This window comes from Amblyomma americanum, chromosome 6 (assembly GCF_052857255.1).
Source record: "Amblyomma americanum isolate KBUSLIRL-KWMA chromosome 6, ASM5285725v1, whole genome shotgun sequence".
Taxonomy (NCBI): Eukaryota; Metazoa; Arthropoda; class Arachnida; order Ixodida; family Ixodidae; genus Amblyomma; species Amblyomma americanum.
The window spans coordinates 106,567,091-106,583,767 of NC_135502.1; the positions used below are offsets into that span (position 1 = coordinate 106,567,091).

Genomic DNA, 16,677 nt, shown 5'->3' on the forward strand with positions numbered 1-16,677 from the left:
CGCGGTTCCTCTTGCATACTCAGGGACTGCCATCTCATGAAGGCGGGGTGAACTTGCGTCCTCAAACCTCCCAAGCGTAGGACTGTCATATGTGCTTAAGAGCCCGGGTACATGGCTTGGAAGCGAACCCTTGGGCTGTATATTTTTGACAAAGACTGTACGGATTAGGGATGTTAAACTTCACACATCTTGCACAGGACGGTGCATCACGATGTTGCGCCGCATTGCGCTGTTATAGCTCAGTACAGTGCGTGAAAAATCGGCGTTACCCAGAACGTAATACAGCATTATACAGTTACAAACAGGAATTTCTAAAAATTTTGGCGTCAGCTGCAGTTGCACATCACGCGAGCCAGCGAGAAAGACTTTTCTGCTCGCTGTTTAATCACGTAATGTTTCACAAACACAACCATATGGCACAATGCATGCCTGTTCAGGTGCGATGTGAAATGGCATGTACCTTTCTTCGTACCATTGTACTTGATTGTGTTGCGCAGTGCCGTACGAAAAAAAACAGTGCATTTAGTACAGCTTCGTGGAGTGCCGTCTAATTATAACTGTAGCATTACTAAGAATTAGGGACAGTGCCCGCCAGCGCCGCTCTGCCTAGCGGCCTATCACGTTCTGCAGGCATTCAGTCACTCGCTTTCTTTTTCATCACAGATGATGCCAACGCGCTATGTTTGAATATTTAAAGCTATGCGACACGCAGTGGCAGCCAAAGGAACTATAGTCTGATACATGTCAAGAACGCAGCGGTAATTCCCCGTCCAAGGACCTCCTTCTAGCCAGTGGTGTAGGCCGATTCTCTGATCCTGCTAGTGTGACAAAGCAGGGAGTGGCCCATGAAAGGGGCTAGTTCCTTTCCTCCATGGTCGGAGACAGACCCCTCTCTCCAGTGTGACGCCGCTGCCTGCTTTGTCACGCTAGCAGGGTCATGAGAACCGGCCGACACCATTGGCTAGAAGGAGGTCCTTGGACGGGGAAAAGCCGCTGCGTTCTTGACCTGTATGAGACTATAGAAGGGATTCCCGCTAATTATTGGTAATTTGTCACTGAGCTGTAGTTAACAGAACGTTTTCTTGGGTGACTTGGTTACAATTCATCTTAGGTACTAGGTTGGTAGGTACTTGCTTGTGTCTCTGAGTTTGCGCCTAGTACCTAAGAGCTGTAGTTAGCCTTCGAGCTCTCGTCATTCCAAACGTGGCCCACAACCTGAGGGTTAAATAGCAAACGGTTGTTATCACTAGCGCCTCACATTTTTACAGAAAGAAACCTGGGATGCAGGAAAGAACTGGAAGTGATAGAATGGCAGAAGTAAAAGCTCTAAACCCTATCATACTAACCAGCGAAGGGAGGGGCTAAATGATTGCTATCTCTAAGTCCCCCCCCCCTCCCCCCCCAACCGGCATAGTATTGTTAAGCTTACGAGCGAAATGGCTTGTCTGACTCGGACAACGCAGGCGTACGTTAGGCTGGCGTATAAACGACGTCGTTACAAAAGTTCAACCTGGCTAAAGGCTTGTCTTCATGTTTTCAACAAAAAACATCGTCGTTTTTAGCTCATACCAAGGTACCTCTAATGAGATGATATAGGCCAGACTGCAGTTATTACTTCAGTAACATATTTATTTGCGGGAAAAAATTGCTTGTTTTATTTTGCAGTACCCTGACGGAGTGTACTGCGAAAACTTCGTTTCTCAAGAGTGGAAGTTGGACACATCTCCATTAACCTATATCAGTTATTCGGCCGAAGTCACTCTGGACGAGGATGGCTTCAATTATGTAGTTGATTCCCGTGTAAGTACGCATTATTTACCTCATGTTTCGAACTGACTTAAGTTATGCTCTGGGAATGTCCCGTTATTTCCAGAATGGCTTTTCTGCGCGACGACCTTTCAACGTTGTACTGCCTTAATCTTAGATAGAAGAAGGGTACGGTTTGTCTGTGGCACAAACTTTTCCTTCATTAGGGAGCCTTTGGGTAGCATTAATAAAGAGTGAGTAATAAAAGAAGTTTGAAATGCCAGAATTTCTTCTGTGGCACTAAAATAAGGCGGTTAATGAGCTTAAATATCTTGGCATACTAATCACGGAATACTTAAATGGAAGAAACACGTGTCCTAAGTTACTAGCAGTGCCATCTCACTCCTTTATTATTTGAAAGAGACAATAAAAACAGCTTCCGGCAGACACAAAGCTTCCGGCATATTGTTAGCCAGCCCGCCCTGTGCTTGAACATGGCGTAGTATTCTTTGTTCCCATACAAAAACGTAAGCACCACGAAATCAGGAAGCCTACAGCAAAAAGCGGCCAGATTTACTTAAAATAGATATGACCTCTGCATTTCACCTTTAGAACTTCTGGATCGCCTACCTACAATTATCAATCGTGCAAGTTCTTACGGTTAAAAATATTTGTACAAGCTCGTCGAGAGCATGCTGAGAATCGAAAAGAGGAAAATTATTCACTGTTAACAAGGTCCAGAACTACCAGGCATAAATACAATACGTAGGTAGGTTTCACATCGACACTTCCCATTTGTCACGTATGCAATGCGCGAATGGAGCCTATTGCCTCAAGTCCTTGATGACTCCACATCTATCAGCGCATACTCAAGCAATCTTTCTAGGTTTGTTTCTGAAGCAGGAACTTGAACCTTTTTTTTTTCTCTACGGCCGACTGAATTGATTTCAGTATATAAGATAAGTGCATATTGTCATACTTTTGAAAAGATTTCTGCGGGCTCAAATTTTTTAGTGTTTGGAGATTTTTCATGTCTGCCAACACCACCGCAGACCATTTTTTCCGTTAGTTGTATCAGTAAATGAAATAATAAATAAGTGTTGCCTCAATTCATGCCTTCTATTTCGCGCTCTGGGTAACTGTTTCAAAGATTTCGACATCGGTGCACGATAATCCACCGAAAAATTTGTTATTGCCACTGTAGCCTCTTTGTTTTCTGGAAAAAGATTAACTGCAATCCCCACATTTTTATTGTAAAGCCTAAATCTGGGGAAATGATTGGTTGTGTCTGCTATTTAAACACATGTTGACTTAGGTCAAGTTGAGCCATTACTCTTACGACGACTGCAAACAGCGACTCTAGAACCGCGCATCGATTGGCAGGAGACGGGGTAATGGTTGTGGCCCTTTTCTACGACGCAAGGGACCGTTGGAACAGCGTTTTAGAGAGAAAAGCACGTGTATTCAACCAAACGCGCTCGGCTCAACCCTTCCGTTTCTCGCTGCGTGGCTTCCGACTCCACAGGTGGGGATAGAGAACTTGCATTCCTTAGGCTCGTCACTGCTAGAACTATCGCTTCTTCATATCTGAGCGAAGAGGGATGTGGTGGTCAAGGCACACCACGGTGCGTAGTAGGAGCCGCGCTAAAAAGAGTGGCATCAAAATGATTTCTTTCCGCTAAAAACAAAATCTATTTTTAATCGTGTTTCGGAGTTTTGGGTACAGTATTTATTTTTTTCTTCTTGTGTAGTTCTCTTGTTTTTTAAAGGTAGTTTGCGAAAAATTGGTCAAAATGAAGTTTTCTTTGCATCTACAGGGTAACGAATGTAAGCTGTGTGACTGAACGTTTTGTATACCACCTGAAAAGTAGACACGCATCGCTTGCTTCAGCCTGCCGGTGCGCACTCAAGAGAAACGAAGACAGAACGGGGGTTGTGGGTATTTCCGGCAAGCTGCGATTGGTCCCAGACGTAAGGGCTTTAAGAAGAACGTATAATTGTGGACGGCTGTGGTTTTTTTAAATTTTTGCATGCAAGGGTTCTTAACGGCCGCATTAAGCATTGCTGACATTTTTTTAGAAAAAAAGTGATGGCGCAAAAGAATTGAGATTTTAAAAGCAAAGACAACTGTCGCATGAGTTCATATCAATGGCTCTTTGAAATCTGTAAAAATGTAGCGTATGAAACGTAAGATTTTTTTTTCAATTTTCAGGTTCACATGGACACCTTGGAGAGGCTATACCGGATCGACTTCACGCCAGAGACGGCATATTTTAACAACATCACCGTATCGAGGAGCGTGAAATCAGTCAGCCGAATAATTTCGGGAACTTCGGGTGAGAGTGCCGAGCATACCGAGCGCTGGTGCTGAGCTCGAAACATTCGCTCACTTTACCCCGCAATTGACGTCGTGCTTTGCTTCACATGCTCATTTCACAAATTCTTTACATGGGTACTAGCGTCATTTAATACTCAAAATAGAAAAAGAAAGGTTGACTTCAAAGGAAGCGGTGCGAGATAGTTTCCTGCACACGTTTTCAATTCATAACAAGTGCGAAATTAACAACTCCGCACAAATGTTTTTATTGTCTTCTCAATGGGTTCACTGAGTTAAATTTATTTACTGAGCATGTCCTAAATGAAGTTTACATTTTCTTTTTCCTTTTTAAATGCAGGCCTTGTGTTCGACATACAAAGCCTCAAGAATGGAAAAACGCGGTGCCAGCGCAGAGCGGTGAAAAGACTGCCTTTCATGAAAGAGGCGGTTATAGATTTTCAAGACATGTCAGAGCTTTCGCCTGATCTTTTCTTCGGCACAAACCGGACCAAGTACGTTCTCAAAAAGAAGGTAAATGGACAAAATGCACGTGAAAAGTCAAGCAGAAAAGTAATTAAATGTTCCGAAAGTGATGAAGAAGAGGATAGCGGCGTGCAATTGGTCGGTTGTCTTGGTTGCTGATATATTTTTCAAAGGCAGAACAACAGCATGGTTAGCTAATAATAGGTAAAAAGTAAGAAGTTAGTCGTGTGGTGAAACGAAAAATGCATTGTTTTTACGGTTTACAGGCGCATCGAAAAAAACATTTTACTAAAATGGCTCATTTGGTACCGTAAAAAATGACTACTGCCATCTATGTTATAAAAGAATAACGTTTGACGACCGCTGTTCGTCAGAAGACTTTCAGAAGGCCATTCAGCCATGTCGAGGTGAGCTCGTCATAAGCTAAAAGAGAGGGACAGTAGTGGAGGGCTAGCAAATATTACTGACCAGTTCCGGTTCTTTAACGCGCCAGCTAAACAATGCACAGCAGACGGACATCATGCATTTCGCCTCCACCGGAACATGGCTGGATAGGCCGCCGTGCGATGGAGGCCAAATGCAAACAGCAGCCGTTAACTGTTAGCGGATTTGGCGTTCTGCTGCTGAGCCTCGCGAAATGGAAACTAAGCCGCGGCGGCCGAATTTCTTCGAAAAAAATAGAAATTAAGAATACGGTCGTGTGCTGTGCGATGTCAACGCGCACTTACTAACACTGATGGTTGAGTTCTATCCCGAGTCTTCAGGTACAGCGCCTCCCTCAGGCTAAGCGCAGCGTCAGGAAGTTGAAGCCCCCGACTTACGTCGCGGGTAGCTCAGGGCTTAAAATTTAAACGCTATCATGGACTGATTAACCACAGCAAACTGCCTGGTGGCTACTGCAGCGATACTCCATGAACATCAACAGTCTAAGACTTTGAATGACAAAAAACCGCCTAATAACTTGTGCATCCCCGCATGGTTTGAATTTAAATCGGGTTCGAGCAATGCCTTTCCAAAGCGAGCCTGATAGCATTAATGCTAGCCTCACATTTGATTCAAATCGTAGCGTGTTGTGCGACTCACACCCATATTTTCCCTGAGGATTTCAGGGAAGCCTCCCTGGATCCTCTCCCGAGCGAATTGTGTCCATGCTGTTTCTTCCTTAATGCTTTGTTTTTCATTTTAGTGTATTCAAAAGGAAAGCTGTGCTTTTTGGACGGATTCAGTTATAGTTATGGTTGGGTTAAGCGAGTTATAAATAGCGGCACAGGCTGAGTCATATTATTCTTCCTTATATGTAGACCTGCCTCAGCGTACTATTTGTGTTGCGCGCTACCACAGGCTAGCGAACATTGTTTCGGGAATTAGGCTTTGCAAGCTTGTAAGTTAAGGTGGAAAACTCCCAGAAGGCTTGGCATGCATAGTCACGAAAATGCTGAGGATGCATTCGCCTATGCAATAAATATGAAGAAACTTTATGAGAAAGACGTTTGGTATAGAATTAGCCGTATAAACTGTTGTGGTAGTCTGTACTACATCTCTAAGAAATAACCATTTATTTCTGTCCTTTTTCTTTTTTACGAATATAGAATGAAAAAAAAAGAAACATGAATAGCGGGAAAAGCTGTACGAAATCTATTTCCTTTCCATTCTCAACTCACATACGGCGCCGATATTTGGCTCCTGGATTTCAACAATATAAAGAATGAAACTGAAGGGCTTTTCATGAGCTTAACACAACGTTTTAACGGCTAGCAGGCGCTTCACAGTTGAGCTCTAATAGCGGAGTTTTCTATCCAAATATTTCCCCAAGTGCCCTGCAAAATTAAGTTTACTTGTCCTTTGCATTTTCTAGACAAATAGATCATGCCTAGCGCGAAAGTTTGAAAGCTGTCACAACAGCGTGCCCCGCACAGTGTGAGAGTAGCACGCGCTCTGCAGGATGGTGTGAAGCCGAAACACTTCTCGTGTCCAGCGCAGTCCTCCTAATATTGTGGGGTTTTATCGAAGCCGTAGACTGAGAGAGCCCAGGCCTTGAACTACTCGGGTTGGAAACAAACGTGTATATTCCGTACTCGCAAGTCATGTCCGTACGGAAGAAAGGTTGCACAGATCAAGCAGGAGGTGATCAATGGACGCGAGCTCAAACGGAATCAATTCTCGCCCTGCCTGACATAACTGGATTAAAAGAGACCCGGCGTTAAACGGCAACTGCTGAATGTAAGAATCAAGGCAGCTAAAAGAACATGAGACAACTTTCAGTGCTTTCATTTCTTTATCCTCACACAGGCTTCTATTTATAACAAAGTTTAGGAAAGAGTGCCAAACGCTATCGCTACATTAACCGTTTTCTTCTCGAGGAGCTTGTGAGTTACTGCCAAAGATACTTTTTATAATAGTGAAGGTCGGGTATATACTGACAGCATACCTTATGACGCTTAACATTTAAATAGTAAGAAATGGTACACTGCGGATAATGCGAAGCAGCTGAATGGCCCTGGCTTTGGTTCTAGGCACGCAAGCGAGGGATCCCGTGCAACGTGTGGCAGGGCCGACGAAATGACTGGCCTCCCGGAGAGAATGTCACCACTGTCTGGGAATGGTGCCTGAGAGAGGAAAAGGTAAGCCACAGTACTGTGCAGGCCAAGATAAGAAGGTAACCATGGGCTCACTGTATACTTGCGTCTGCCGTCAGTCGTCGGCAGTTTATCTGACGTAGTCTATTCTCGAAGATATGTGGGTGTCAGAGGAACGCCACCGATTTTGTGTGTTGTATATTGGGTATCTTGAGTAGAACATTAATATACTTATTGCAGCGTAGCCCTTGATCTTGCACACAGCAAGTCGCTGAGGCTTTTCGATATCGCGACTAGTGTAAGCAGTGTAGCGTTGGGAACACATCTTCTTGCTGCTTTTTTGCATAACCCAACTTAGTTCGTAGTTGCGTATACTGTGGCTAATCGCATATTGGTCGATGCCTCTTATAGATCGACTCCCCAACTTCGGGAACCGGCCAGAAAAAGATAAACAAACAAACAAATGCCGCATAGCTCGACCCGCTGAATATACGAGCCTCCAACATTCGATTAAGGCCACTAGTATAGCGCGAAACACATCACAGCTGCGGCGGCGCAGTGGCGAGCTCGCACATGAGGCGGCGTACTTGCGCATCGAGTGTGAATTCGAAATCTTTCCCTGCGAAACGGACACGCTCCAAGTTTGACAGGCACCCTCAATGTCTTTCCTCAAAGGCCGTAATCTTCGGCGGGTGCGCGGAAAGTGCGGTGTTATACTCTGACTCTTTTCCCTCCTTTCCCCTGTATCTGGCTAACATTACGGTGACATTGAACTCGTGTGAAACCACCCTATTTTTCGGCGCTGCGTACGCAAGGCGCTGGCTCCCTTAAATGCTGCCGATATATTCCCGTGCGGCTGAGCGACTGGAGGAAATTTCGTTTTTGTGATGAGAACACGATAGGTAGAGCTTTTTTCGCGGCTCTCTTAATAAGGAGCAGGCTTGTGAAACCTTTGCGTGGTAAATAACGGTAGTAACTGCCGTAGTTTGTGAAGGCAATAGGGCGGAACGATGGCATGGCTTGTTGTTGCCTACCTTGCCTGCCAAAAATGGCAGCCGAGTATACGCCTGTCGTGGTCGTGATTCATGTATTTGTCGAACCTGAAGTTAGCAGAATGCGATATTGAAACAGCAGGTGGACCTATGTGCGAGCAAGTACAATAGCTCTCAGAGATTCCAGGACTAGTTTACTGAAATAAGGAATGAATTACAAGTCATAAAAATCGACCATATCTCCCTCACCTTGTTTTCCTCAACGGCTGTGAAGTATCTCTTAATCATGGAGTATCATTACCAAGTAAAGAAAAAGAAACCACGAGAAAGCCTGAAGTACTTTCAATCTAAAATTAACACACGGCTAGGAAAAAACAGTAAAGTAAACTGCCATGCGAAAGCTATCGATGAACGAAAAACAGCAGTCAGTCAGTAACAACTGAAACTAACAACAGAGCTAGTGACAACAACTGATGTGTGCAGGCTTAGGAGGAGGAGGAGGAGGAGGAGGAGGAGGAGGAGGAGGAGGAGGAGGAGGAGGCGACTTTACTGAAAGAGACAGGCTTAATGAAAGAGACAGGGAAATGTGTACAGGCTTAACTCAGTAAGTGAGCAATAGTGATTTAACCGTGTGCTGTTAAAGAAACTGCCGATGTGCGTTCGCTCGAGTGTATGAGCTCCCACGTAAGTGGACGGCAAAACCGAGTTGTTTGTTCCTGCTGTCCACTGTGAATATTGAGAGTATTTTTTACAAGAGATAAGAAATCTGACGGCAATCTGAGCTCTTAACTGCACTTTGTTCCGCTGAGCGAGATATTGAAGTCTGTGAATCTTGACTGCGAAAAACACTGAAACTCTCCAGGAAAAGCCAGCGACTGGCATGTGGGACTCTCCAAGCCTTCCTCTGGTCAGTCTGGAAATCTACCACTCCCAGGTAAGGCTTCTTAATTCTGGTCTCTCGAGGCGTGGAGTGTAAAATTCAGTGCCCAGTCGCCCGCCGCCTGAAAAGGCTGAGCTGTATGTATGCGAACTCTCACGTGAAGGTGCAAGCGGCGTCGTCACGCGAAGTGTTTTGCCTCCGTCGCTTGCCTTGTCCTTGGTTCTACCTTGGTCAAAAATTTCGTTCGTCACTCGGAAGTCCGCCCCCGCGAATAGCCAATCAGGTCACCGCTGGCAGTTTACAGTTTGCCATGTTGCTCCTGACCCGTGACGCAATCGCCTCAGCAAGCACGCCGACTTGGTCATTGCAGTTGTCGCTGCACCGCCACCGTAGACAAATTATTCTTGAAAGAAGTTAGGACGGCGCTAAAACGACAAAGACAAAGCGCCGTCCTAACTTCTTTCAAGATATGAACCAACTAGCCCAAATCAAAGTACTTCTTGAACAAATTATTCGTTCTGGCATGGCTGCGAGGTAGAGCCGAAAAATTAAAAAAAGACAACAATTTAGTTGTCGGGAACTAAGGGCTTAAAAAAATTCTGGAGCGGGTGACGGTCGCGTTCTGCGGGTTACGGGTACTCGATATACCTGGTGTTAGAGGGAAGACTTTAATTTTAACAAAAAGGCTTTTTTTAAAGTTAAAATATGGCTTTTTCAGCATAGTATTGCCAGTGTTGTCGGACACCGGAAAACCGGTCAATCGTTTTAAGTATTATGCTGGTAAACAATTTAAAATACAAATCTTTATAACTAATAAAGTTAAGCACCTAGTTGCCATTAGGGGTTTGTAGCCGATCGTTAGTAACAGCTATATCAGTTTTTAGAATTTAGAAAACGCGATCATCCTTGTCTCTGTGGCTCGACAAAATTTGGCTTTTTTAACTAGTTGCGCGCACTGGAGGGGCTGCTTTGCTTGCATGCTTTCGAAAGCGCATGTATTTTGGCACGATGTAGCTATATTTTTTCGAGCCATAGCACCGAGGATAACTGCGTTTCCGAATTTGTAAAAAAACTGATATAGCCATTACTAGCGACCGACTGCCAATCTCTAATTGCAACTAGGTGTCTATCTCTGTGGTTAAAAAGATCATTATCAGAAATTAGTTAACCCGTTTACTACTTTAGTCAAATCACTAACTTGCCGGTGTCCGCCAGCACTGCTAATACTATGCTGCAAGAGCCACATTTTACTGTAAAAATCCAATTTTTGAAAAGTTATTCGAAGTCTTCGCTGTGCCGCTGAGCTTCAGCCGTCGGTTCGGAATCAGTCGAAGCGCGATCACTTACATAGTTTGTTCATCCCTGCCGCGATGGTCTATTTCGATGCAGGTGAAATACAACAGGCGCCTTCGTGCTGTGCGATGTCTGAGCACGTTGAAGAACCCCAGATGGCCTAAATTATTCCGGAGTCCTCCAAAACGGCACCCTCATAGCCCATGCGTCGCTTTGGTTAACGACCACAATACACAGTTCGCTTAGTTCGCTCCTTTACAAGCAGATTCCCATGCCCATTTACAAGGTGACAGATTACGACAGTGCTTACTAAGACGGAGTAAAGAGACACTGAACGCAGGCTGGTGCACGTCGCAGTCGCATGCATAAGGTTTCCCCGCAGTGCATCAGAGCTAACGACGGCGGTCCTCGCTGCACATCTTAAAGGTGTATAGGGGCCAAATTTCGGCGGCATTTTCTCTTCTTTGTAACGGTGCGTAAGACACTACTATGCATGGATTACCGCGTGCCGTTTCCCTGCAATCGCTAAATAATTCAGAGCTTTATTTTAATTTCACAGGTATGACTTTACGTTCCAACCGCCGAAATATGGCCGTGACGTCGACGGACAGTAAAGGTCTCGTGAGGCATGAAAATAAAATACAGGTTAATCCCTGTTTCTTCGCTCATTGTGATTCCGGCTCTTCAGGCATGCTGGCTTCAGTGCTATAGTTAATGAAAACGACGAAGCAGTGATTATAACCCATTTTGTTTTCTTGCCTTGCGTTAAAAAATGCGGTAAGAATATGTAGCGTAAAACATTTAGCTACGAAGTGCCGTCTTCCGTGAGGCAGAGGAGTCGGTAGTCAAAAGGGCGTTTGGGGGGGGGGGGGGAGGCAGGAGGAAAGGGGGCAAACACGCTTTGAAGGAGAACACTCTGCGCTTCTGTCGAGTACCTTCGGAGTTTTCAGCTCCATGGTCCTTGTTGGAGCGGATTGCAGCTCTCCGTTGGAAACTTTTCGATTATGTTATTTTCGGCCATGAAAGAAATCGCTGTCGTTCCCTTAGAGTTTCGCGCGCACAAAATTCTTTGCTGTCGTTTGTAGTGCAAAGGTGCACGATGTGACGGCCCTGATGCTCCGCTCTTTTTGATTCGGAGGATAATGGAATGTAATTAGATACAGCGCGAAGAAACGCGGACATCACGAAGAAACCACACACACGAGCGCTGACTCACAACTGAATTTTATTTTGAAGGAAAGATGTTTAAATAGAAGACATGAGAGGGTGGTTAACAGGGCTGCTGCAGCGATAACCGGCAATCAGTGTGGTCGCGTCACAAAAGTTCAAGAACAGGAACGAACGAAGTAAGCGATAAAAAGACGGTGTAAAGAGCCGCAAAAAGGTGGTCAGGTGACAGTAACAAAAACAAGACCAATGAAAAATTACCAAAAAAAGAGGGGGGGGGGGAGAATGCGTTAAAACCATCAGGAACACAGATAGGAAAATACAAGTGAAACATAAAAAATGAAACACGTAAAAGCTTTAAGAATTTGCCCAAAAAAAAGGGGGGGGGGGGTGGTTTAAAAGCGTTAAAATCTTTTAAGACGCTGAGGACGAAAAAACAAGATAGAGGCACTACCAACAAGGCATTACAAGGCAATTAAGGCAACAAGTCAATTACAATGCATTACCAACTAGCTCAGAACCTTGCTCTTATCTGGATAATGGAAGGAATGTAGGGTCTTTCGCAACTTATGCTCGGGATCATTCGTTGTATTTCAGGCTTCTGGCCTGTAAAAATATGAGAGATCAATTACTGCTGCTACTATACAATAACTTTCTTTTGGAGAAACAATGCCATTGTTTCCGGAGGCTTCTCTTTATAGTCATGTGACCGAAGAGAGCCTTTCAATCTGCGTCTCGAAGGGGGCGCTCTCATAATGGGGAGGGGAGGCTGCTATATTGCTATCACAGGGCTCCTTCGCCGAGCAGAGTGGCAAGGAATCTAGAAACGTCTAGCGAAAACTTTACGGGATCTCCGACAAGAAATTAAATTGTTTTAGCCGGTTTTAACAGATTAACAGATTAAATGACTAATTCGATGTTAGGTACATCTAACAGACGTTTAGACGTGCCTTTCTGCAGCTCTAAGTGGAGCTATTCTGTGCTGTCTAAATAACATACGTAAGCATGTAATAGGACCGACAGTAACTCTAACTAAGTGTTCTTGCAAACGTACCCTTCTTCATAGAACTTCGATACAAATTGCGTGCTACACTGTGAACGTAATATAGGCAGGAGTGGTTGTTGACATAAATAGGGATAGTTGTGAATGCCAATGTGTATCATTGATCAAAGTTCTATTCCTCGTCTAATATGAGCTCTTTTTCAGACTGCCGATGACATTCATGACGACGAAATACCTCACGAAAACTGGAAGAAGCTGACGTTCTCTTTCTATCGGGTCGATAGCGCCAACAAATGGGTGACAGACCTGCAGGCCTTCGATGTTACCGAATGCATGGATGAAGACATAGACCCGATGCAGTTCGAGTTGAAATGTAAGGACGACATCGCCGCTCGGGTAACGGCGTTCACGAAAGTTTCTGTTTTCAGCTTTTGAACAATTTCAGAACGTCCGACGCTAGCCCGGCATCGAGGGAGGTTCTAATGAATTCTTTCGCAGTGTCATTAGAAAAGGAAAGCCGTGTAACAAAAAAAAAACTAACAGCACAGTTACGAGTATGTGACGCGAGATTCGACGATAGCTGCTGTAGTGGTCACGTGATGCACCTCTGCACTGGTTGGCGGCTGTTCCAAACAGAGCCACTCGTAGGCTTATGCGACCCAGGTTGACCGTGAAATAAGGTGAGTGCGTTAATGACCGGTGGGTGCGGTCATTAACGGATCCAATGAATGACATCCACCTGGTGGGTGGATTTCATTAACGCATCCACCAGTTACGCCGACGGCGCCGCGCAAGCCAGGGACGGGCGCCTAACAGCTTTCGCTGTAAAAATAAAACTAATTGGCCGTCGTAGCCCATTTGACATTGGGACGTTAAACTCAGTACACTACTGTTGCAGATTGCGTCAGGGTACTATGGTGGGTTGCTCGTTTCGTTTTTTTCTATCACCAATGAGTAAGTTCTCCTTAAAGGGCGAATACTTTCCAGAACAACATATCGCGACCATCGGATCACCTTATAAAAGTGAAGAAGGCTCACCGAAGAATGCAGAGATTCTCAATTTTTTACCTGCAAACGACTGGAATATCGAGAAGCTATAGGTCAGCGTTTCGGCTCGAAGGATGTTTTCATTGCGCATATTTTTACAAATGTTACTCAGCGGCACGCAGCTGTCATTTCTATCAAGGTTTTCCAACATCCGGTGTAATCTGATTGACTTCATGCGCCTGTTTTTAGCGAATGGAAAAAAAAAGTAGTTGCTCACCTTCAGGATACCATGAGTGGTGAGTCCCAGCTTGTTCGCAAGCTGGTTAATACAGTGATGATAATAAGCCTGACTGCCGCTGCTGCCAAACGATTAGCTGCAGTAGCCTATGAACGACTGGGAGCTTCGCGGCTAAGAGGAAGGCTACTCTTCACCGCGGTCTGGGTAAAGGCCCCGAATTCGAATTCAGTTGCGCCTATTTGGCCTGGGCCGCAGATTAAGGTGGTTGTGCCCCAGGCCGGCAGCGTTGTACATATGTACTGTAAAACAGTTTTAACGCGATAAAATAAAGGGTTCCGTTCAGCGCATAGCCCGACGTCGGCGTAGGCGTTAGCGTGTCGAGAAAATCGGGACTGGTGGAGAGCATCATGACGTCAAAACCAAATGACCTCGTGCAAGTAATCCAAACACCCCACAAAGACTGAAGGAAAATGGTCGAGTCGGGACTGGAACCCCGGTCCCTTAGATGGTGAGCCGGGCGCGATACCCTTCGAACACTGAGGAACGTTCTTTTGATTTGGCTAAATAGAGGTGTGTCTCTTGTAAAAAAATGAATAAAGATAATGTGAATAAAATTTAAAAGAAATGAAAATAGAGTAAAGAATAGTGTCCGTGTCCGAGAAATGATGTGCAAAGAGGACTCCAGGCCGATGAAGATACCCAATAATGCTATTGCGAGTACCCTTTTTTTGTACCTAGAGCTTTTGAGCCGCACCTAATAGGAGTTTTGTAATGTATTTCAGGTTGGTTTATTCTTTCGTTGCAGATCCAGAAACAAAGTACGAAGACGTAGTGAATATCACCATCGAACCGCTATTTTTGGCGATGTGCAAATATCACATAGTGCAGAGTTTGAAGAGCAAGTTTGGAGTTCTTAGGGTCGGAAAACTTCGAGCTGTAAGTTTTGTCGCATATACAATAAATTGGTACGAAGCAGATAGTAAGATCTGCTTACCACATCATCAAATTAAGAAAATAGTTAATTACAATAATTGTTTTTGTGCTCGTAGGCGTTTGACAAAGAAAAAAAGCTTCACATTCAGTTTGCGTTGCTCGGCAAGTTCCCAAATATTAAGGGTGAGCCTACACTGGAGGAGCTGCAAGGGTCGCTCGAGCAAGACGTGGACGCCGGAGTGTTGAAAATCAGTATGACTGCTCCTGGAAAACAGGTAAGTAATCTCACTCATGTTGTAGGCAGTGGCCCCCTTTTCTCACGGGCATGTCTTTAAAGAAAAAGGAAGGAAGCTTCGCATTCTATGTTTCGATCTCTTGCTCATATAACATCTACGTCGAATTATTGAACGTTGCAGTGGGCTGAATTGCCGTTGAGACTTTATGCTGCAGTTGAGACCGCAGTTGAGACCCTGTTGTGCTCTTTGCACTTCAGTATCCTTCGATTTCAACAGCTGGCGAAGATTCCGAAGCGCTAGTGGAGATTCACTGCACGACTCTGTGGAAACACCGGGAACGCGCATAATGGCATTGGGAGATTAGAAACGGACACTTCGCTTGAATTCGAAGCCTTCACTTTGGTGCTGCTTGAGATTAGCACCGCAACACAGTTAGGGCTAATGCCACTTGCACGCCAGCGTAACTGTCCTCACTGACTACGGGTTGAGACTTCTATTTTCGTTTCCTTTTCTCTTCCATATAGTATTTTTCCTAACTGCTTGTGTGTCTATATATTGGTCCCTTCGTCCGTCCGTCCTTGCATTCGTCCGTCTGCTTGTCTTCCTGTCTGACAGGTCCGCTCCGTGTAACTAGGGAAGTGCAAGCTCACTGTTACCCCAGCGTACTTCGCTGAGTATTTAGTTCTCTGTTTGCAATTTGAAAGAGAGTCCGGCGTTGTATATAGCATAGAGATTGTATTCAATCGAAATATCATTGTGATCTTCACATTTTGTAATAACTGAAGTGGCTCCGCGTTCCTTTTGTCACTGCGATCGCCCGCTGACACGGCAAGAGAGTCGAAGGTAGGCAACCGTTCTGTCGTACCAAACCAGAAAGTTTCAAAAACAAAGCCTTCCCTTCTTCCCAGGAGAGTATCGAGTTCACGGCCGTGCCGCATTCGCTTCGGAGCGCCGACGAAGACTTCTCGCCGAGCAACGAACCAGCCCGACGGCCCACTCCCGTCACGCTGTTCCGTTCTGGCCAGCCCGGTTGGTCTGTCCAAAACGTCACCCTGGACTACCCGATGCCTGCCCTCCTGTACAGATCTCAGGCACACCACGAGTCCAGCGTGGCCTCGAAGAATGGAACCACCGGCCATACAAAAACTGTACACGTGGTTATCTTCGTGGGTGCGGCCCTCGGACTGTTCGCTATCGGTGCCATGGTTGGTGTTGTGTCGCTCCGTCTCCAGCGCATTGTACGGTAGATGTGAAAAAAAATTAGTTTCTACAAAATTCTCTCGTCTACCTTGTACCTTGCATAAGAGAACGGAGAAATTTTCAATTCAATGGCGCGGGGATAGTTTGACTGTGAAAGAGGGGGCTTCAAGACCTTGGTATCACTTCAGAATGCGAGCTTGCTTTAAAATATTCTGGTGTTTGGGCAAATATAGTGGAACTCTATTTTATTCCCAATATTGCATTTTTTTTTGTAAGAAGGTAAAAGGTAAACATATCTTTCATGATATGTCTCTCCTTTTGTACCACACGCATGACGCTGAGGTCCATTCGGGAGCAGGAGCATAACATCCACACGACGCGTCATACATATACCTGCATGAATGTCAAGGGCGACAGACGCGGCCACGAAGAGGACGCGATGTGTAACTCGCACTATTAACAATAGGAAGTTCGACATATTACGCGCTGGTGAGGCTGCGCCCGGCTTGGGTCCTGCCTCTGGGCAGACGCCTGGCTGGCATGTTGGCTGTAAAGCACATGTAACATATCCAAAGGCATAAATTCTGTAGCGAAAGCACATTACGGTAGCATTTCGAGCCTTCAGC

The 16,677-nt window shown here is 45.2% G+C and overlaps 1 protein-coding gene across 2 annotated transcripts in view; it reads left to right on the forward strand.

The window, feature by feature from the left end:
• LOC144093948 (uncharacterized) overlaps positions 1 to 16,306 on the forward strand; it is a 37,374-nt gene extending 21,068 nt beyond the window's left edge. The window contains exons 5-13 of one of the 2 annotated variants that reach the window (XM_077627719.1): positions 1,666 to 1,800; positions 3,959 to 4,082; positions 4,422 to 4,594; positions 7,060 to 7,167; positions 8,977 to 9,048; positions 12,662 to 12,830; positions 14,488 to 14,618; positions 14,732 to 14,890; positions 15,760 to 16,306. In XM_077627719.1, the coding sequence (XP_077483845.1) occupies positions 1,666 to 1,800; positions 3,959 to 4,082; positions 4,422 to 4,594; positions 7,060 to 7,167; positions 8,977 to 9,048; positions 12,662 to 12,830; positions 14,488 to 14,618; positions 14,732 to 14,890; positions 15,760 to 16,098 (1,410 nt within the window). In that variant the 3' untranslated portion in view covers positions 16,099 to 16,306. The remainder of the gene's footprint in view (positions 1 to 1,665; positions 1,801 to 3,958; positions 4,083 to 4,421; positions 4,595 to 7,059; positions 7,168 to 8,976; positions 9,049 to 12,661; positions 12,831 to 14,487; positions 14,619 to 14,731; positions 14,891 to 15,759) is intronic. The other variant, XM_077627720.1, reaches the window with a different exon arrangement.
• Positions 16,307 to 16,677: the final 371 nt, after the last annotated feature.